This window comes from Tamandua tetradactyla, chromosome 4 (assembly GCF_023851605.1).
Source record: "Tamandua tetradactyla isolate mTamTet1 chromosome 4, mTamTet1.pri, whole genome shotgun sequence".
Classification (NCBI taxonomy): domain Eukaryota; kingdom Metazoa; phylum Chordata; class Mammalia; order Pilosa; family Myrmecophagidae; genus Tamandua; species Tamandua tetradactyla.
The window spans coordinates 70790519-70812987 of record NC_135330.1 but is presented as its reverse complement, the minus strand read 5'-3'; the positions used below and the strand labels follow the sequence as shown (position 1 = coordinate 70812987).

General features: G+C 45.2%; 1 protein-coding gene and 1 pseudogene across 5 annotated transcripts in view; one reads left to right on the top strand and one right to left on the bottom strand.

Annotated features, from left to right (window-relative positions):
• The window catches only part of TRAF5 (TNF receptor associated factor 5), a 69617-nt gene that overhangs the window by 5113 nt on the left and 42035 nt on the right, over nucleotides 1-22469 (top strand). The window contains exons 2-4 of one of the 5 annotated variants that reach the window (XM_077157754.1): nucleotides 17025-17231; nucleotides 20567-20730; nucleotides 21453-21574. The exons of 1 other annotated variant lie outside the window; for it this stretch is intronic. In XM_077157754.1, coding sequence (XP_077013869.1) covers nucleotides 21543-21574 — 32 coding nt within the window. In that variant the 5' untranslated portion in view covers nucleotides 17025-17231; nucleotides 20567-20730; nucleotides 21453-21542. The remainder of the gene's footprint in view (nucleotides 1-17024; nucleotides 17232-20566; nucleotides 20731-21452; nucleotides 21575-22469) is intronic. 3 more of the 5 variants (XM_077157753.1, XM_077157755.1, XM_077157757.1) reach the window with 3 other exon arrangements.
• Nucleotides 20020-20974, bottom strand: LOC143681043 (14-3-3 protein eta-like; annotated as a pseudogene).

The window sequence follows — 22469 nt, the reverse complement described above, 5'->3', positions numbered from 1 at the left end:
TGAGCTGAGACTCAGCATCAAGGGACTGAGAAAAACCCTAGAATGAGCTGAGACTTAGCATCGAGGGATTGAGAAAACCTTCTCGACCAAAAGGGGTAAGAGTGAAATGAGACAAGGTGTCAATGACTGAGAGATTCCAAACAGAGTGGAGAGGTTATCCTGGAGGTTATTCTTATGCATTAAGTAGACATCATCTTGTTATTCAAGATGTAAGGGAGAGACTGGAGGGAACTGCCTGAAAATGTAGAACTGTGTTCCAGTAGCTATGTTTCTTGAGGATGATTGAATAATGATATAGTTTTCACAGTGTGACTGTGTGATTGTGAAAACCTTGTGTCTGATGCTCCTTTTATCTACCTTGTCAACAGACAAGGGGGAACAAATGCTAAAATAAATTTTGTTTGAAATGCTAGTGATCAATGAAAGCGAGGGGTAAGGGGTATGGTAGGTATAATCTTTTTTTCTTTTCTGTGTTTGTTTTATTTCTTTTTCTGTTGTCTTACTTTTTTTCTGAATTAATGCAAGTGTTCTAAGAAATGATGAATATGCAACTAGGTGATGATATTGTGAATTACTGATTATATATGTTGATGTTTTATTTGGTTTGTTAATTTTTTTAATTAATAGATAAATTAAGAAAAAATAGTGTGGACTTCAAAATCTGATAGGCCTGGATTCAAATCTCGAGATATACCTCTTGCTAGTTGTATTTCTATGAACTTTGCAATGTCTCCCACCTGGGGTTGCTGGGATGGTTGAATAAGGTTATATATATATACACACAAACCTAGTGTCCCGTGGTACCTGGTAAAGCTGATATTCTTCTTCCATGTGTTTGATAGCAATAGGGAATTGCGGGGTCCCTGAAAAACTGGAAAATACATACTTAGCCTAAAGGCATTCAAATTTAAATTAAAAACAGACATGCAAAAAAACTACCAAGGGTGGTGCGATGGTGGCTCAGTGGCAGTGAGAATGCCCAATGCCATGCGGAGACCCGGGTTCGATTCCTGGTGCCCGCCCATGCAGAAAAAAAAAAACTACCAATTGCCAGGGTAGACCATCGTTTAAACTGGCCTATTACTGCCAGTTTGCACTCTCTGGATCAGGCAGACCTCAGGGGCTGTCTGGGTTAGGTGAGCAGGGATGTGTTGGGAGAGCCGTCAGCAGGCAGTTGGTAGAGAATGGGACAGACAGCAGCAGAGAATGAAGATTCAGCCCTGAGACTGCAGTCCTTAGAAGGACTTGTGGGCAGAGCAGGCTGCAGCCTTGGGGGAAGAGAAGTACTGGGCAGGGAGCCAACACAGGGGCCCAGGAGAAGAAATAAAATAGATTTGGGAAGCAAAATATAAGCACTGGCTTGATAACTAGGAGCAGAGCAGTTATTTTAGTGGGATCCAAATTTGAAGTCAGAGTAGGATGATCAGTGAGGTTGGCTGGATGCAAAGCCACCAGCCAGGGCCCCTCTGTTCTCCTTACTGACAGATATGGCTTAGAGCAGCCCCAGGTGGGGCAGGCCTGAGCCTTTGGTTAGGGAGGCCAGGGACCTGGAGGTGGAGGCAGATGGGTGGGATTAAACTAAGCAGGTCTTGGAAGTGCCTGTTCTGCCTTTATCATGTACAGTTCTGTGGGAGAGACTGGGCATATACCTATGATGTAACCTTGGAAAACTTACCATGCCTCTAGGGTTCAAGGGCAAAATGATTTAACATGAAATGAATGCTTAAGTGCTAAGTAGATGCAGAGTGAAAGAAATGATTGAGATGAAAATGATGTTGGTACAATATTGTGAATGCAATTAATACTGCTATATATATATATGAATATGATTAAAGGGGGAAATGTTAACTTATATATATGGTAACAGAATATAGTTTTTTAAAATCCATGTAATTTAAATAGACAGTGAACCATAAGCCAAACAATGAACTTTAATAAATAGTACAGTTATAAAAATGCATATGGGAATCCTGTATTTTATGCATGATTGTTCTATAAACCTACAACTTCTGTAATAAAGAAAAAAAAATGGATGGGTTATTCCAGGAAACCCTGAAGGGCAAAGGGGTATATAGAGGGATGAGATAAAATATTGGATTAAGGGCAAAGATATTTCAAAGGAATAGAGGCAGGAGGGGATAGTCATGGTTAATGGATGGGAGGTAGATTGTTTTGAAGCGGAGTAATATGAAATGGCTGAGCTGGTTTATTTTAAAAACCAAGTGTGTTCTTGGGATGCTGCCTCAGACCCTCAGTAGCGCTCCCACAGAGCTTCCTCAGAGATGCCCAATGCCATGTAAGCTATAGACAGCCAGACGTTATATTCTCTCCGTCTCCTTCTTTGATACCGGTAATTCCTTATGTATGGCTCTAAGTGGTTCACTCCGCTTGGATGGGGCTTTCTAACAGGGGGTGGTGGTTTGAATGGGGACTGGCCATGGGAATGGAGAGAAGTGGGTGGAATTTAAGAGGCACATTCAGGAGGCCCCCGGGACTGAGTGGATGAGGGGGAGGAAAGAGAAGGCATTTCTAGATATGATGTCATGTGCTTGGCAACAGGAGTAAAATGAAAAGTGGGTCTTTACCAAGAGGGAGCTCTGGAGAGAGAGAGTAGTTGAGGAGAGAGCCACATCGGTTCAGTTCTGGATATGTTGGCTTTGGATTGGCTGCAAGACGTTCAAAAGGAGACTCTTGGTACAGCTGCGTATATGGATCCTGAGTCAGAGATGTCTGGGCTGAAGAGAGTGAGAAAGTTGGGAATTGTCAGGTTATACAGTCTTTGATGCCAGGACAATGTGGTTTCAGGGAAGCTTAATGGAAAGAATATATTTTAAAGTGGGGGTGGGGGTCAGGTAAGATGAAGATTGAAAATTGACCTCTGAATTAGTGACCCAGAGGTCACTGGCAACCTTGGTGAGAATAGTTTGGGTGGCTTGGTAGGGGTGTAAGCCAGGCCGGAGTAGACTGAGTGTTGAATTGAAGAATGGCCAGTGGAGATAGGGGATGAGAATAAATCCAGAAATTTGACTGTAAGGGAAAGGAGAAAAAATTTTAGGGAAATAAGAGAGTGAGAGTTTTTTGTTTTGTTTTGCATAACCAAATCTTAGGAGAGACTCATGGCTGTTTAAATGCTGGCTGGAAAGAGCTATGCTGAGAGAAAGGGGTCGATGGTAAAGCAGATGGAGGTGGGTAATAATTGACAGCACAAGATCCCTGAGGTGCTGAGAGGATGGGCTCCAGAGCAGGTGGGGGATTGGCTTACTGTACGGGGTCACCTCTGCCACTGCCCTGGGGGAAATGGAGAGGCAGCCTCTGCTACCGCAAGACATGCAGGGTTGATGCAGGAAGTTGAGGTGTTCTGCTCCGATAGCTTCTGTATTCTTCTGTGCAGTAGGAAGTGAAGTTTCCTGGTGAGACAGGGAGCGGTCAGGGTCTGTGGAGAAGAGAGAGGTCTGAAATAGACTCTGAAAACAAGAGAATGCACTCAAAGAGAAACCCTGGCCCTGAACCATATTCCTTGTTGACTCCAGAGAGGTCTCCAGAGATGGAACTTGGCAAATGTATTCTTCCATCTCTCGGCCTTGATGAGGCCCCATAAATGTTAATTGAGTTGAATTGTTGGCCCATCCACCTTACTGTACATTTCTCTCCATTTCTCCCACATTCCCAGCTCTCTGGTACCCTTAGGCTACCCAAAGCTCTCCACCGTGGCCCCTTACCTGGGGCTAATTCACATTAGTATGCGAGTAAGGGATTGCTCCACTCTTCCACAAGTATTTATATTTCAAAGCTCAGCCTCAAATCGGCTAGACTCCCCACTTCTTTATACTGACTACCCACTATCACTTCCACCCCTCCCCCAACTCCAGCCCCTGGCCCTACCCCAAGGCAGCCCTTATTAGTCCTGTCTAGATGTCATTGGTAGAAATTTAGGACTTATAAATAGGTGAGGTGAAAAATTTTAGCTCCTGGAAAGTATGCTCAGTGGAGAGAAACTCTCCTGCTTTCTGTTAGACTACCACTACAGCAGCCATTCATTCTTTCAATAAGTATTTAGAGTGCCTATCATGGACACCACTTTGAGTGTTGAGACATGAGTGAACAAAAGAAACAAAAATTCCTGCCCTGATGGAACTTGTATTCTGGTAGGGGGACACAGACAATAAAAAGTAAGCATATAATCTGTTAGGTAGCAATAAGTGCTTTGCAGAAAAATATAGCAAGGGGTAGAGGTTACAGGGATGTTGCATTTCCTCTAAGAACAGTGGATTTTACCCTGATTGAGACAGGGGTACAGGAGGGACATTTCTGACTTTCCTTTTTAAAAAGATCACTCTAGCTCCTGAGTTGTGAATAGTTTGTAGAGGAGCAAGGGTGACTCCAAAGTTTTGTATCTAAGCAACATGGTGCTTAGTTGGCACCATCGTACTGAGATGAAAGAAGACCATAGGAGGTTCAGATCAGAGAGAGTTCCAACATATTAAGTTGGAGATGTCTATTAAACAAACATATGAAGGTATGGACTGGGCGGATGGGACGAGTCAGGAGTTCGGGGCAGAGGTCCAGACTGCAGATAGAAATCAGGGCATTGTCAGCCATAGATGGTATTTAAGGCCCAGAGCTGGGGATGAGATCACTAAGAATGTAGACAGAGAAGAGACAAGGTCCAGTACCAAGGGAAGTGAGAAGTGGCCAGTGAGGGGAGAAGGTGATCTCGATGCTGGCATGATGTTCTAGCCCAGTGCTTCTCACACTTGAATGGGCTACAGAATCTTGCCTGGAAACTTGTTAACAAGGCAAACTTCTAGGTGCTGCTGAGAGATCCTGATTTAGAAGTATATTTATTATGGCAGGCTAAACTATGGTAACAAATGGATACCACCACACCCAGCCCTCTTCCCCAAGCAGCGATCTCTTTCTTTTGGGTAAGGGAACCAAGTCACATTTTTATCATGCTTCTGTGCATATTCTTAGGAATGTCCAGGGACCTGATGACTCTGAGAACTGCTGCTGCAGTTTTATTATAGGCAGAATGCCCACCTGGACTGAAGACTTGAGAATGAGAACTGTCTGGGAACTTGGACTTCTCTTCCACCCCACCCCCATCCCCCCCACCCCACAGGAGAAGGACATGCAAGCATTTGTACACAGTAAGCACTAAATGAATGCTGGCAAGGAAGGAAAGGTGGACATGCATGAATAGTAAGTGCTTATTTATGTGCCAGGTAGTGTGTGCTAATAATTATGTGGTGCAACACATTGAATCTTTTTTTTAAATTTATTTATTAATTAAAAAAATTTAACAAATGAAATAAAACATTAACATAGATAATCAGTAATTCACTGTGTCATCACTTAGTTGCATATTCATCATTTCTTAGAACATTTGCATCCATTCAGAAAAAGAAATAAAATGAAAACAGGAAAAAAAAAAAAAAGATTATATCTACCATACCCCTTACCCCTAGCTTTCACTGATCACTAGCATTTCAAACTAAATTTATTTTAACATTTGTTCCCCCTATTATTTATTTTTATTCCATATGTTCTACTCGTCTGTTGACAAGGTAGATAAAAGGAGCATCAGACACAAGGTTTTCACAATCACACGGTCACATTGTGAAAGCTGTATCATTATACAATCATCATCAAGAAACATTGGGCGGGCCGCGGTGGCTCAGCGGGCAAAGTGCTTGCCTGCTATGCCGGAGGACCTCGGTTCGATTCCCGGCCCCAGCCCATGTAACAAAAACGGAGAAACAGAATACAATAAAACAAGAAAATGTTTAAAAATGTTTCCCTTTCTTCCTTCCTTCCTTCCTTCTCTCTGTCTTTCCTTTAAAAAAAAAAAAAAAAAAAAAAAAAAAAAAAAAAAAAAAAGAAACATGGCTACTGGAACCCAATTCTACATTTTTAGGCAGATCCCTCCAGCCTCTCCATTACATCTTGAATAACAAGATGATATCTACTTAATGCATAAGAATAACCTCCAGATAACCTCTCCACTGTTTGGAATCTCTCAGCCATTGACACTTTGTCTCATTTCACTCTTACCTGTTTTGGTCGAGAAGGTTTTCTCAATCCCTTGATGCTGAGTTTCAGCTTATTCTAGGGTTTTTCTCAATCCCTTGATGCTGAGTCTCAGCTCATTCTAGGATTTCTGTCCCACGTTGCCAGGAAGGTCCACACCCCTGGGAGGCATGTCCCATGTGGACAGGGGGAGGGTGGTGAGATTTCTTGTTGTGTTGGCTGGAGAGAGAGGCCACATCTGAGCAACAAAAGAGGCTCTCTTGGGGGTGACTCTTAGGCCTAAATTTTAAGTAGGCTTGACCTGTCCTTTGTGGGGTTAAGTTTCATATGAACAAACCCCAAGACTGGGGGCTCAGCCTATAGCTTTGGTTGTCCACACTGCTTGTGAGAATATCAAGAATTCAACCTGGGGAAGTTTAATTTCTCCCCATTCTCACCATTCCCCGAAGGGGGCTTTGCAAATACTTTTCCACTCACTGATCGAATCACTCTGGGATTCATCGGGGCATCACTCTGGACAAACCAACAAAATCTCATGTCCTACCTGAGACTCCAAGTACTTATGGTGTTCACTCAAACTATCTACCTAAGTTATATTCGGAAATCCACTAGTCAAAATATAAATTTTGTACCAAATAAACATTTTTTTGCTTTAGTCTCACATATAAGGTGACATTTTAAAATATTCATTACCATCTATTTTCAGCACCCTGCAGTAATGACATTCCTTTGTTCTTGCTCATGCAAAAACATTTTTAAAATTTGTACATTTAGTCTCTATTATTATACACTCTAGGTGTTCCTAGGTATACCATCTCAATCTTTAACATCTATCTTTCTTTCTGATTTCGTTTTTGCCCCCAGCCCTCCTCCTTCTATCATTCTCACATGCAGCATCATTCAGTGAACACATTGAATCTTAACTCTAAGCCTTTGAGGTAAGTGGATGGCAGAAGGGATTGACCCCTTGCAGTCTGATTCCTGAACTGTCCTTTAATAGCGGGCTGTACCGCCTCTCAGCAGGACCCCTGAGCTGGTTGGGATGCAGTGCCTTTTCTCCCAGCTGATGGCACAGAGCAAAGAATACTGGGCTTGGAGTCAGAAACCCTAGACTCTCATTCCTGCTCCATCTTGTACTGTGAGATTTGGACCAAGTTGCCTAACAACTTGGAACCTCGGATACTTCATTGTAAATATAATGACAGTAATATTGCCACAGGGTTAGTGGGAGGACTGGGTGTGAAATAGTATGTCAAAGTGTAGACTGAAAAATACAATACATGTAAGGTATTAGTAGTAGTAACTACTACTAGTAGTAGTAATTTGAAAAATCAAAGTGTGAAACCCCTAGGATTACCCAGAAGAGCTGCCAGAGGGATGGAGAGTGTGGGGAGACCCATCATTCCATGTTTTCAACCAGAACAACTTCCTTGAGTGTTCTTTTATTTATTGATGTTTCTGCATTAGATTTGATTTGAAGAGTTTCATTGCTTTAAAAAAAAAAACAAACGAAAACCCTTAGTGAGCTGATCCCTTAAGTTCTCGAGCTGATTGGATCAATTGTGTGTGTGTGGGGGGTGAAATCACTCCCCTTGTTCTCTCTCTTTTCTTGAGTCTCCTCTCTGTGCACCCATCTTCCATCCCATCAGTCCCGATAGCCCCGTGCTAAGTGTGGTATGGAGGACCTGCGTTCTGCAAGCCGAACTCTTAGCATGGCCGCCGGTGATGGGCAGGGCACCTGGGGTGTGCCTGGGGTCGCAGACTTCACAGCTGGGTTGAGAGGACCCTGCCCGAGGCCCTCTGCTTCCTCCCTGAGCCTGGGGCAGAACTGGCCTTGCGCTGCTCAGGAGATTGCCCTGTCTCCTTCTCACAAAATATCAGCTCCTGCCCCAGCCACAGCCTCTCTCAGCTCTGGGGCAGTTGATGGTTGCCAGTATGTCCCCCACATCTGGGGTCAGCTTGGGAGATAGAAATGAAAAGCAGTGGTAACTGGACATCCCGTTGTGGGAGGTATGGGGTCAGCTAGAATGATGTTGGCCTTTGGTCACTAAAGTCACCAAATGGTTGAGCCAAGATTTCCTGAATGCTCACCAGCATGCGTGTCCTGGCGAAAGCAGACGCCAGGCCTCACTTGAAAATGCTTCCAAATTCCAAGGTAAACCTGAATCGTCCATGGCTGAGTGTCCGAGCTTTCACATCCCTCTGTTCCTAGGGCCCCTGAAGTCTCGTTTGCTTCCCGGGTATGTGTGCCCTGTCTGCCTGTGTATGTGAGAAAATAGGTTGGTTGGGATGGGAGAAGGGAGAGAACTGTGACTTTGAGGTGATAGCCTCATAACATGACAAAGCAGGGATGTGTCCCCGCATTCGGAAATGCAGTTTGGTGAGGATAAGGGAGCCTTTCAAAGTGAGGTGAGGTTGGGACTGTGGCAAGAACTAAAGCAGAGGGCTGACCCAGCCTCAGGGAGCCCCACAGGGAGAGGGGTGCTGAGAAGGAGCCTTCTAGAGGTGCCATCCTGCTGGAAGGAGAACCAAAGAAGACGGTGTCCCCAGGGCCAGGGCCAAGGGGCTGGGGAGTTCCAAGAAGGAAGTATCAAATGCCACATAAAGAGCATAAGGGCAAAGATTTAGGAGAGACTAGTTGGCAAATCTGATTATGGGATTACAGTTTAGATCATTAAAGTAATATAATATGTTTGTGCAAACTACACAGAGTTTGTAACACTCCCCTTCCCCAGATGATTTGGTGCCCAGCCCAGATTCAGGGGCAGAGAGCACGGATGAGCTCAGGAGGGCAGGGGTGGTGCGGGCACGGTGCGGGAACGGTTGGTGGGATCTGGTGAGGATCACGGGTCTGCACTGGTCTGGAGCCAGGGACAGCAGGGAGCGGGGAGGGGGAGAAAGCGTCTCGAAGGAGTATTGCAGGGCTGGAGGTGGTGAGGGGCGCGAGGAAGCCAGGCCCAGCCCTAGTTCATGTCAGTTTCCCCAGCAGTGTCTGCATATGGTAGGTTCTTAGTTAAAGACCGATTGAGTTACAAAAAATGACTGACTAAATAAATAAATGTTTAGAGGCAGATTGTCTGGTGTAACCATGGATTTAAAATGAGGCACTGAGTGAAGTGAGGAGGAAAATATGACTCAAGGCTGAAACAGGGAAATGAGAAAAATGCAACAGAAAGGCAGCTGTGGGCAGAGGGAGAGTGGTTAGGTTAGGGAGGGGTCCCAGATGAGGGGGAGCGGTGCTTTGTGTTCTGGGCAGAGATGGTGTCTCATGAAAAAGGGAGTACATGTGTACCTGGAGAGAAAGAAAAGGGATGTAAGCCAGCAGTGAGCTGTGCCTACCCAAGAGGTTATGGAGGCGCCCCTGGGCCTTACAGAAGTGCTGACCCTGGGCTGTGGTCTGGGGAGGGGATCCCAGCCCTTGGCTCTGTGGGTCACATTCACTTCTGGACCTGGGCAGGGGGTGGCGTTGGGATATGGGCATATGGAAAAAGCAGAGTCCGTTTGCTGTAGACGGGTAGGTGAGGGGACAAATTAAAGCATGAAAAGAACATAGTAAAATGGGAATGTTTTGCCTAAGAAAGTTTCAAGGTGGGTGGGTGGGGGTAGTAGCTGTTCTCCTTTGAAGAGGAGTCTTCAGGAACAGGCATCAGACTTCCTCCCTGAGGTCCCACACAACTCCCGACTTCCCTCCCGTAGCCCTCACTCATTTCCATTGCCGGTTAACAGTGCCTCCTCTACCCAGGTATTTGGGCCCAAATCCTGAGTTTCAGCCTTGTTTCCTCCCTACCTTCAAGCCTCCCATTCAACTACCAGGTGCTGTTGCTTCTACTGTGAAAATAAATCCTAAATCCCCTTGGTGTGCTCCATTTCCCCACCCCCAGGGCAGCCCGGCCCCCGGGTCTCCCCGGACTCCTGCAGTGCCTCAGCCTGGATCTGCCCTGACTTTCCAGCCACTCTCCCCAGGCCCTCCTCTGCCCAGTTCTAAACTGGGCTTAGAGCTAAGTCTTGAGTTCTAAACTGTCCCTTCAGCATCCGGAAGAGTCTTGAGTTTAGGAAGCAGACCCTGCCATCGGCTGCTTGCAGCCTCCCTGCAGCTTCCTATTGCCCTGCTGTTGGAGTGACTCCCAACGCCTCGTGGGCCATGAGGCCCGTGTGCTCTGGATCCCACCCTATTTCCTATTTCTCCAGGGCGCTTAAGCAGCATTGGCCTGTTTCTCACACCTGCCCTTTTCCCAGAACCGATCTCTGCCCTTGTGTTCCCCTCTGCCTAGAATGTCCTCCTTCCAACCCCTTACAGAGTTCCTTTTCCACTGTTCAGTTTGCTAAAGCTACCTGGAAGTAGTATACCAGGAATGGGTTGGCTTTTACAAAGGGGGTTTATTAAGTTACAGGTTAAAATTCTAAGACCATGAAAATGTCCAAATTAAGGCATCAACAGGAGGATACCTTCACTCAAGAAAGGCTGATTGCCATATGGGGTTTTTCTGTCACACCGGAAGGCCATATCTGCTGGCCCTTCTCTCCTGGGTTTCATTGCTTTCAGCTCCTGGTTCCAGTGGCCTCCTCCCCGAGCTTATATCTGTCTCTAGGCATCTCCAGACATTTTGTCTTGGTTTCATTGCTCTGCTCTTGGTGTCAGTTCTCCAAGCATCCCCAAATGTCTGTGTCTAAGTGTCTGCTCTCTTTACTGGCTCTAGCGCTCTCTCTGTGAGCTCCTTCAAGGACTCCAGTAAAGGAGTGAAGACCTACCTTGAATGGGCGGAGCTACAACTCCACTGGACATAATCTAATCAAAAGGCCACACCCACAGTTGCATGGGTCACATCTCCATGGAAACGACCCAATGAAAAGATCCCATCTACAGTGCGTCTGCCCCTACAGGATTGGATTAGGGTTAAAAGAACATAGCTTTTCTGTGGTACATAATAATTTCAAACCAGCACATCCATTTTCATGTTGTAACTCAAATACCACCATCTCCATGAGGCTTTCCAGTCTCATATGGTCACTCCTGTTTCTCTCTCTATGTCCTTCATTTCTTCAAAGAACTTATCAGTCAATAATGATTTCATGTTCTCTGTTAGACTGCCATGGAACAGGCTTGGACCATTCTGGGCTGAACTGCTGAACCGAGAGCCAGTTGGAATGCCTGGCTCACCACACTCAGGCTGTCTTTGGAGTGGAGGATGCTGATGGAGAGGCTTGAGGGAAATGTGTAATCATATCGTCAGCCCCTATAGCATTTACTGTGGCCCACCCTAATAAGCTCTTTATGTATAGCAGGGGCCAGCAAACTTTTTCTATAAAGGACCATATAGTACATATTTTAGGCTTGGTGAGCAAATGTGGTGTATAGTGCAGTTACTCAACTCAGCTATTGTTGAAACAGCCGTAGATACATGTAAACGAATGAGCATGGCTGTCCTCCAGTATAACTTTATTTACAAAAGCTGGTGGTGGGCCAGCCAGCCCAATCCTCAAAATGTTGCCATTATCACCATTTTAAAATAAGGAAACTGAGAAGCATAGAGACGAAGTAAAGTTGCCTGAGTTCAGACAGCTATGAAGGGGTAGAGCCAGGGTTGAATCCCGGCAGGTCCAGTCCAGAGCCCGTGCCTCTAACCACCGAGCAGCACCACCGAGCTGCAGACCTTGGAGAGGTGGGGAGGAATCTCTGCTCCTTCTTATCCCCTAAGGGCCTTCACCACTGCCTTAACCTTTCCAAGTCCCAGTTTCCTCATTTGAAAAATGGGGACAATTGTATCAATACTATTATATGTTGTAGGATTGTTGTCAGGATAAAATGAGCTAATGCGAGTAGTTGTCTGGCCCTGTGCCAGGACATAGCCACATAGTATGTGCGCTCCAGTCCAGCCCTTAGAGTCCATTCACATCTTTTCATATTGTCCCTTTGTCCTCTGTCTCATTACAGATTGTCCTAGGTTGTCTTCATGCCCCTGTATCCGGCAGCCCTTTCCATTGTGGCCTCACATTAATCCTAAATTACTTTCTCATTCAGCAGATACTTACTGTGTGTCAGGACAATGCTGATGCTGAGGGTCTGGAGACTATGGAGGACAGCTGTGTCCTTCCCAGCGCTTGCTGAGCTGTCCCCAGACAGCAGTGGGGACTGTAGTAGAACTAGAGCTGAGAAACTGAGGGTAGGACTGAGCCAAGCAAAGCCTCCTGAAATATCAGTCGTGTTTTCCTTAGGTTTCTCTTGGTCCAAGTTCTGAGAGCAAATGTCAGGTGTCTTGTGACATCACTTGGAGCTGTGCGGACCCTGGATGCTCCTGAGAGAAGTGGTTCCACTAAAGGCCTCCCTGACAGTGAAAATGACTTGAAGGCTGCACAGCAGCACCTCAGTGCACACGTGGGTGTCGGGCCCCGGAGTGGGCACCCCTGCCCTTCATCTGTCTGACCTCCTTCACTGTGCCAGCAGTGCTGGGCCACATTGCCAGGAAAATGAAGAACTAGAAGTTTCCTGACAGCTTGGAAAGAAATCACACTTCTGTTCAAAGGAATTAAAGTCACACCCACATCGTTCTTCATCCTGTTTCCAAGAAAACCCGCTTCTGTGAAAGTATAAGAAAAAGAAAAGCACACCCTGCCTCTGAGACACCAGGGCGACAGGACAGTGGTTGGCAGACTGTTGTCACCTATTGGTGAGCTGTTGTCACCGATTGGCAGGCTGTTGCCACCGGTTGGCAGGCTGTTGTCACAGATTGGCAGGCTGTTGCCACCGGTTGGCAGGCTGTTGTCACCGATTGGCAGGCTGTTGTCACTGATTGGCTGTTGTGCTGTCAGCCTGTCTGTGCAGTCAGTCTCTCCCTGATGGAAAATGAAGTCGTTACTTCTGCGTTTCTCCAGGGCCCTTCCTCTTTGTCCAGCCTGCATGATTAAATGTCAGGGAAAGTAAAACCATTTTCCCCCAGAGGTCACACAGGTGTTTTGTTTTGTTAGTGCCATAGGAATAATCTGCCCACCGTTGGAAAGGAAGAGGAGGTTAAGGGGTTGGAGCAGAGGCAGTTGTCTTCAGGCATTTCTTCTTCAGTCTCGGAGGAAAGATCTCTCTGGGCCATTGCAGACCCAGTCTTTAGAAACAAATTCAAGCCCATTTCAGTTTCCCTTGTGTGCTGGTTTGAAAGGAAGTATGCCCCCTAGAAAAACCATGTTTTAATCTAAATCCCATTTCATAAAGGCAGAATAATCCCTATTCAATACTTTATGTTTGAAACTGTAATCGGATCATCTCCTTGGAGAAGTGATTTAATCAAGAGTGATTGTTAAGCTGGATTAGGTGATGACATGTCTCTACTTATTTGGGTGGGTCTTGATAAGTTTCTGGAGTCCTATAGAAGAGGAAACATTTTGGAGAATGGAAGAGATTCAGAGAGAGCAGAGCAGAACGACATAGCCACGAGAAGCAGTGTCCACCAGCCAGCAGCCTTTGAAGATGAAGAAGGAAAATGTCAGGCTGTCAAAATAAAGTGTCTCGAGTTTATTCTTTTCTTCTCCTCCTTTTATAAACTTTTCTGATAGAAACTGTTCCTCTTCCTAAAAGAACAGAATCACAGAATTCAAGGGCCCGAAGCACCCTTGAAGGAGGAAGCTGTCTCTCCTTCCGGCAGGTGAATGTCCAACGTTCCAAGCCAGGGCTGCTGTCTTTTAGAATATTGCCAACGACATGGATTCCAGGGTCTGCTTGGGCCGCTATGTATTGGAGACACGATGCTTAGTTTTCCTTGTCTCTAACCATGGTCTCTCCTCCTTTAATTTAAACCCAGGACCCTTCACTGGGTCTTGAGTAGGTTTGGGGATAACATAACCCTCTTCTCATATTATTGCATGTGGGTGGCAGGGCGTTCACCTCTTACATGCGGAACTCGAGCAGAGCTGACAAATGGGCAGTTTACCTTCTAGCAGCCGTCTCATGACTGGGCAGCTCTCATGGGCCACTGTGATATAACGCCTTAATGTTCCAGGGCTCACAGACCACCCCGAGGTCCCTAGCCAACCTTTGCTCCCCCCACCCCCCACCTTCTAACCTTGTTCCTGTATGTTTTACCTCCTAAAGAAAGCAGTTTCCCCTAATTCTTCAGCAGTACCCTACCCTTACAAAGGTGCCTGGAGAAAAGGCAGTGGGCCTCTCCCAGCCTTTAAATTCCTCCCACATGCCACTGTACCTTTACCAACAGCCCTTGGATCCTGTGAGTTTTGTCTAATCCAGTCATTTATAGTGGGAATCATGGGCCTAGTGTGGGAGTGGGTGGGTCATGGAAGTCTGAACAGGAGATGATCTGGTGGAAGCAGCACCAGTGAAATCCTATTAGGATGTGACACAAAAGCTGTGCTCCACAAGTGGGTGTAATTGGGCAGGATTAGGCAGCAAACCCTGAAGTCCCAGCTTCAAGGAGTTTTCTCTAGCTGTCTCTCTCAAACCTTTCCAGATTTTATTTCCGCACGCAGCACAGATCTAAAACAATTATACCATCTAAAATCAAATATACCATCACTAAAACAAAAACAAAACTATCTGTAAAGTGAAAAAATGTAACGTCTTGGGCAATTTTAAAAGTGTCATTGATACTGCAAAGGACATGTGGCCATATAAATTATAAATTATATGATTATAAAATCATATAAATTTATCCTGGAAGAGATGTTAGATCTTCAGCCAGTCAAATCCAACCCAAGCACGTAAGACTATCCCTTAGGCACCCCAGCATCTCATGCCACCCGCATCCTTTGCTTCTTTTTCTCTCATTCCCTCTCATTGGTGCCATCATCTGCCTAGCCTCCCTTACTGGAAGCTGGGAGATGTCCTCTCCTCTTCCTCAGCTCTTCCATTGAATCCATCTCTAAATCCATGCATTTTATCTCAGAAATACCCCATAAGCATGGTTTCTCCTTGCCACTGCCTGAGATCAGGCCGTTGTCGTCCTCCTTTGGTCTGTTACACCTGCCTCTTCCCCTAAAACCCCTGCTCAGGTCTGCCTTCCATGTCTATCATCCCTAAACGATCAAAACCTCAGAGTGAAACCTGGAATTTCTAACTGTAGCCACAGGCAGGGTCCTCGCAATGTCTTCCTTCCCTCTCTCTCCACACTTAGCTCTCACAGAGACCTTCCTAGTTGTTTCTGATAGCACAAATATTGATTACACAGGTGACAGAAAAGCTGGGAATCCAAACAGGAAACTCAGAGTGAGCAACTCTTAGTTAAACCAAGATTAACCACAGTGGGAAGCTGCCCATCTGCTCTAGAGCTGAGGGGACAAAGGAGAAGGTGTTTCCAAAGCTTAGGAGCTGGTGGCTATGCTGGGCCTGATGGTGGGAACCAGTCCACAGCCAGAGGGTCCATTGGTGGTTGTGAGGGCCATGGAGAGACCCATGCCCTGCCAGAGATGCTCCCAATGCCAAGTGATAGGGAGAAATGTCCTGGCTTCTCCCTCCCTCTCACCCTGCAGTCCCTCGCCCGTGCTTCTCATTGGCTACACCTAGCCAGAAGCCAGGGAGCAGGGTAAGGGGTCAGTCCTCATCCCCCCCCCCTCCTCAGACCAGGGTAGAAAGTGGATCTGAGAGCCAGCTGACAAATACCTGGCACATTCCTTCATTCCACTGTGTTCCAGGTAATTATTAGCCATCCCAGAACTTTTATGATTCCCTCTGGGAAAATTCTTTTATCTCCTTTACCTAGAAAATAGCTACTGTTTCTTTACCACCAGCTGAGATGTTTTCTTCTCTATGCAACCAGTACAGATACTCCAGAAAGTGTTAGCTGTCCCTCCTCTGTGCTCCAAATGTCCTTGGTTTAAATCTCTCTTTATGGCACTTGCTACTGGGGTATTATAATTATTGTTTCCCTGTCTGATCTCTTCTTGGCTTGGAGGGTGTTTGGATTTGCTAAAGCTGCCAGAATGCAACATACCAGAAATGGAATGGCTTTTAAAAAAGGAATTTATTAAGCTGCAAGTTTACAATTGTAAGGCTATAAAAATGTCCACACTAAGGCATCCATAAAAAGATACCTTGGCTCAAGAAAGGCTGATGGCGTCTAGAACACCCCTGTCAGCTGGGAAGGCATGTGGCTGGCATCTGCTGGTTCTTTGGCTTCTGATTTCAAACAGCTTCCCTGGGGGCATTTTCTTTCTGCATTTCCAAATGTCTGGGTCTCATGTTGGCTGTGTTGCTTATGTCAGCTCTTTCTAAAACGATTCCCTCTTAAAGGACTCCAATAGGCAGATTAAGACCCACCTTGAATGGGTGGAGATATATCTCCATGGAAGCCACCTAATCAAAAGGTCCCACCTACAATTGGGTGGATCACATCTCCATGGAAACAACTTAATCAGAAAATATCCTGCCCAACAATATCAAATGAGGATTAATGAACATGCCTTTTCTTGGATACACAACAATTTCAAAGTGGCACAGAGGTCTTCAAGGATAGAAGCAGTGTCACATATTTTTCAGGCTTCAGGAGCTACCCCAGGATATATGCACACTGAATTAGGAAAGGAAGGGGCAGGCCAGGGGTGTGTGACCCGGAGTTTCACAGCTGTGGGTGACAGGGCAGAATGGAGCCCAGGTCACTCTGGTCCCGTGTTCTGTGTTTGAATTTCTGCCATAGTAACCAGTAACTCCCCAAGAAGCTTACCTTGAAAATTCTAGAGACATAGTTACTGGGCTTATATATCTTACTAACTATAAAGAAAAAATTCCTGAGTTTTCAAAACCTCCATTATCGTAAATAGAATGGGGTGGGGAGGGCAGGGCGGGGATTAGATGTAGTATAGACAGAGAGAAGAATTATCTTTCTAAACTCTATATGTGTCCCCTTTTTGGTGACTAAAAGCTAAACTTGTGCTGCTTCATAATTTTAGATGACTGCTGTGTATTCCCTAAAAATGAATTAGAGGAGATGCAAGAAGTCCTGTATAGGTGGAGGCTTTAAAGCATGGTATCCACAGCTTTCATTTGGAATTCCTAACAGATCCACACAGGAAAGATGCATCAATTTGTGAAGCTAAAAAATGGCATTGAAAAGAAACTCTCAGAAGAGCTCTTAGGGAGCAGATGGGATGTCATTTTCTCTCGTCTCTTTTGCTTTGAGTTAACTCTTTAGCTGGAGGACCATCTTTTATATTCGATCGCTGGCAGGAGGAAGGCACTATTCACCCCAGAAGGACAGATAAACAAGGTCAGTTTTAATAGTTTTGATTATTTTTTTTTATTTGAGAGAACTGAACTCCTTTGCTGTTCCTGTATAATAAGATATACACAGAGGGGAATGACTTTTAATAAAATGGAGCTCTTACACGTTTCCACTAAGCAGCTGCTTGGGAAAGCCGGGATACCAGCTGGAAACACTGACTGATTTAGAGAAGTACATTTGCTATGAGAAGAGGTGTTGGCCTTTGTAGTCCTACTGTCGGGCTGTCTCATGTCGGTGAGCACGGTGGTCGATTTCACCTTCAGAACCAAGCCAGGGTCATGAGGAATCTGCGGAGGAAGGAGACAGACCATGTCCTGGGACATGGCACAGCTCGATCTGTATGCAAGAATGCATCCCTGCAACATCTAAAACCCATGTCGTCTTCTTTTTTTTAACCCCTATCTTATAGCAGAGCATAAGTGATTATTTTCTGAACGTGTAGTTAGAGAAACCCATTTTCATAAAAGCAAATACCAGACAAGACGACAGTATTTTAGTGATAGGAAGTCAGCAGATGATACGGGGGGAGCTGAGCATTTTGTAGGTCTGGGAAAGGCACACAGTGCTGGGAGAGGAGGAACAGGGCCTCTCATGCCTCTCCTGGCTCTTCAACAGGAGCAAAGAGACTTTCAAAGGGTCAGAAAGTGCTGGGCCCTGCCAGTACAAAAACAGGCAAGACACAGTCCCACCAGGCAGTCTGTAGAGCAGCAGTTCTCCAGGTGTGCTTCAGGGACCCCTAGACTGCTAGCACTGACTCCCACCTGCTCACAAGAGCTCAATGTGCATGTCTCTTCCCAGTTCCAAGTTGAGTGACTTCACGTTGGTAGCTTGAAATTGGCCACGGTGGTAGTATTTAGACCACAGAAGTTGGCAAATGCTCCAAACCAGAGCATTTCCTGCAAGAAAGCGATTGTTAACCATTTACCAGCGCACCATGGCCTGGGGCTCCCCGAGATCCTTTCAGGGGATCTGCGTGGTCAAAACTGTTTTCATAATGACACCAAGGTATCATTTGCCTATTTTCATTCTTATTCTCTTACAAATTTACAGTGACTTTTCCAGAGGCTACATGATATGTGATACTGCAACACACTGAATGCAGATCCAAAAATCCACTGAATGCAGATCTTCCATTTGACCAGACCTTGAAGAGATATGCAAAAATGTAAAACAATGCCAACCTTCTCAGAAATTCTTTTTGTTTTTGATAATAGTTATTTTCACAAAAATGTTATCTATGTTAATATATAATTGGCTTTTAAAAATAATTTTATTGAGAAATCTTCACACATACATTCCATACATGGTTCACAATCAGTGGCTCACAGTATCATCACATAGTTGCATATTCATCACCACTTTTTAGAACATTTGCATCATTCCAAAAAAAGAAAAAACTCGTATATCCTATACCGCTTACCCCTCCTTCTCATTGACCACTAGTATTTCCATCAACCCTATTTATTTTACTCCTCCCCCCATTTTTTATGTATTTCTTATCCATATTTTTTTACTCATTAATCCATACCCTGGACAAAAGGAGCATCAGACATAAGGTTTTCATAATCACACTGTCACATTGTATAAGTTATATCTTTGTGTATAACTGATCTTCAAGAATCAAGGCCACTAGAACACAGCTCAACAGTTTGAGGTATTTCCCTCCAACCCCTCCAATACACCATAAACTAAAAAGGAATATCTATATAATGCATAAGAATAACCTCCAGGATAACTTCTCAATTCTGAAATTGCTCAGCCACTGAAACTTTATTTTGTCTCATTCCTCTCTTCCCCCTTTTGGTCAAGAAGGCTTTCTCAATCCCTTGATGCCAGGTCCTGCCTCATCCCAGGATTTCTGTCCCATGTTACCAGGGAGATTTACACCCCTGGGAGTCATGTCCCACGTAGCGGGGCGGGGGGGAAGGGCAGTGAGTTCCCCTGCCGAGTACTCTTAGCGAGGCCACATCTGAGCAACAGAAGTAGTTCTTTAGGGGTGATTCTTAGGCCTATTTTTTCCCCCTAAGCAGCGTTTATTTACCCACTGAATTCCAAAACATTTAATTTAGAAGTCTAGCATTTCATTATCATCCATCTTGATTGACATAGGTGGACACACATGGTGCTGTCAGGATACACAAGGACAAAAATATATCCATGATTGATTCTTAAGCAATTACAACAAAAAGTTGCAAGTATCAAAACTTTAGATGCATTGCATTGAAAAGAAGGTTTGTGCACATTATAATTTAAAGAGGCAAAACAAGGCCCTACTGAAACCTCAGGTTAAACAGTTTATTATAAAGCCATGGAAAGGGGCATGTTGTCTCTTTGTATCAGCTTCCCTTAACAGTTTTCCTTTAGCTGAGGAAAGAAGTGGGAGGAGTGAATTCATTTTTGCATGCACAAGATGTACTGCTTAACAAAACACTATCAGCTTGTTTTAAATGGATCATTTAAATATCAGCTATAAGCCTGTGCTGACTGATTCTCCTTTCTAAACTTCCCCACTACTTTCATTTGGCTTTCATAGATAGTAGGTGTAATAAAATGCCTCATTCGTAGCATACTTGTCAGCATAATTCAAAAAAGGAGCTTCTGTGGGCTCAAAGCAACCATTGATCCACAGTGCCCATGAAGAATTATCTGAAACTGCTTCCCAAGGGACAGGAGAGCGGATCTGAGTAGCTGTGCTGCTGATACAGATAGGTTTAGCACTAGATATTTAGTGATTGTGGCAAGGAAGAATCAGTGATGGGGGTGGGGAGGAGTGAAGGTGGTCAGGACCAGAAAGCTCTTCAGTTGCCTTCTCCTCCTTCATCCTGCTGGTCGCTCGTCCACGGGGTGAGACTGTCTCGCAGCAACTGCATGATGAGCATGGAGTCCTTGCAGGAATCCTCGTTTAGTGTGTCCAGCTCAGCTGCAGCATCATCAGAGGCTTGTTTGGCTATGATGCAGGCCCGCTCAGGTGCATTCTGGATCTCACAGTAGAACACAGAAGTTGAGGGCCAGACCGAGCTGAACGGGATGTGTTGGCTGCATGTGCTCTTTGCTGATTTCAAAGGCTTCCTTGTAAGCAGCCTCAGAAGCTTCGACCACACTGTTTTTCTTCTCCCCAGAAGCTGCCTCTGCCAAGTAGCGGTAGTAATCGCCTTTCATTTTCAGGTGAAATACCTTGCTCTCATTTTGGAAATTGTTGCAGCTCTTAATGAGGAACTTTTCGAGCAGAGCTAGCACATCATTGCGAATTGTCTCCAGCTCCTTCTCAATCTTCTTCTGATAAGCTTTAACCTTCTCCAATTTATTTTCATTTCCGTCAGCTGTGATTTTCTCCTCGCTGCTGCTGACCGCCCTCCAGGAAGACCACCTGGCACCAGCCACATTCTCGTAGGCCACGGAGAGATTGCAGTCTTTGTTGGACAGAGGTTCATTGAGCGCCATCACCTGGATAATCCTAAACTTGGCTTCCAGAACGTATTTTATAGTATGTTAATATCAAATGTTTTAAAATGAGCTTTGGGAATGACACTGCAATTGTAAGGACCCTCTGGATTTGCTGTTTCTCTTTAAGAGATCCCTTCAGAAGGCCGGCAAAGGACAAATGAGCTTTGATCTAAGACAATGAACCTCACTTAAGCCCCCACATTCATGGCGGAGGCCATGTCGTCGTAGCGTTGCGCCTCCTGGGCCAGCCCTGCCCGCTGCAGCAGCTGCTCCGGGTCCTCCATGTCGCTTGGCTTGGTCTCGCCTGGTGCCCCTCAGGGCTCTTCTGCTAGCCTGCTTCCAGTTCCCCGCGGAGGGCAGCGCTCCCTGAAACGCACTGGCTCCTGGCCTCTCCGAGAGGCAGAAACTGTGCCACTGTCCCCACTGCTCGCCGTCGGGTCCCTGTGCTCTCTTAGGCCTTATTTTTTTAAAATATATTTTTATGGTAAACAACAAACAAACATACAAATATTCTTGACATGGTTACGATCAGTGGCTAACAGTATCATCACATAGTTGTGTAGTCATCACCATGATCAGTTTTTTGAATATTTCATCTCTCCAGCAAAAGAAAGAAAAAAGAAAAAAACTCATTCCTGCCATATCCCTTACCCCACCTCTCATTGACCACCAGTATTTCAATTTACTCAATGTATTTTAACCTTTGTTCCCCCTATTATTTGTTTATTTCTTATCCATATGTTTTACTTGTCTGTCGATAAGGTAGTTAAAAGGAGCAACAGACACCAGGTTTTCACAATCACACAGTCCCATTGCGAAAGCTATATCATTATACAATCGTCTTCAAGAAACATGGCTACTGGAACACAGCTCTACAGTTTCAGGTACTTCCCTCCAGCCTCTCTAATACACCATAAACTAAAAAGGGGAGATCTATATAATGCATGAGAATAACCTCCAGGGCAATGTCTTGACTCAGAAGTCTCAGCCACTGACACTATTTCTTCTCATTTCTCTCTTCCCCCTTTCGTTCTAGAAGGTTTTCTCAATCCCTTGATACTGAGCCGGAACTTGTCCTAGGAGTTCTGTCCCACAATGCCAGGGAGGTTTACATCCCTGTGAGTCATGTCCCACATAGAGAGGGAGAGGGCAGTGAGTTTGCTTGTCATGTTGGCTGAGAGAGTGAGGCCACATCTGAGTAACAAAAGAGGTTCTCTTGGGGTGACTCTTATGCCTAATTTTAAGTAGGCTTAGCCTATCCTTTGTAGGAATAAGTTTCATAGGGGCTGTTCTGGTTTGCTAGCTGCCAGAAGATGATATACCAGAAACGGAATGACTGTTAAAAAGAGGAAATTTATTAAGTTCCAAGTTTACAGTTCTAAGGCTGTGAAAATGTCCAAATTAAGGTACCAACTAAGACGTTATCTTCTCTCAAGAAAAGACAGTGAAGTTCAGGTTTTCTCACTCAGTTATAACAGCACATGGTGAAGTCGGCTAGCTTTCTCTCCTGACTGCTTGTTTCATGAAGCTCCCCTGGGGGCATTTTCCTTCTTCTTCTCTGAAGGTCACTGGCTGTGTGGACTCTAAAGCTTTTTCCAAATGGTTCCCTCTTAAAGGGCTCCAGTAAGCAACCCCATCTTGAGTGGGTGGAAGCACATCTCCCTGGAAACCATCTAATCAAAAGTTACCCCCCCCCCAAAAAAAAGTTACCATCCAAGGGTGCAAGGGTAGTTCAGTGGTAGAATTCTCACCTGCCATGAGGGAGACCTGGGTTTGATT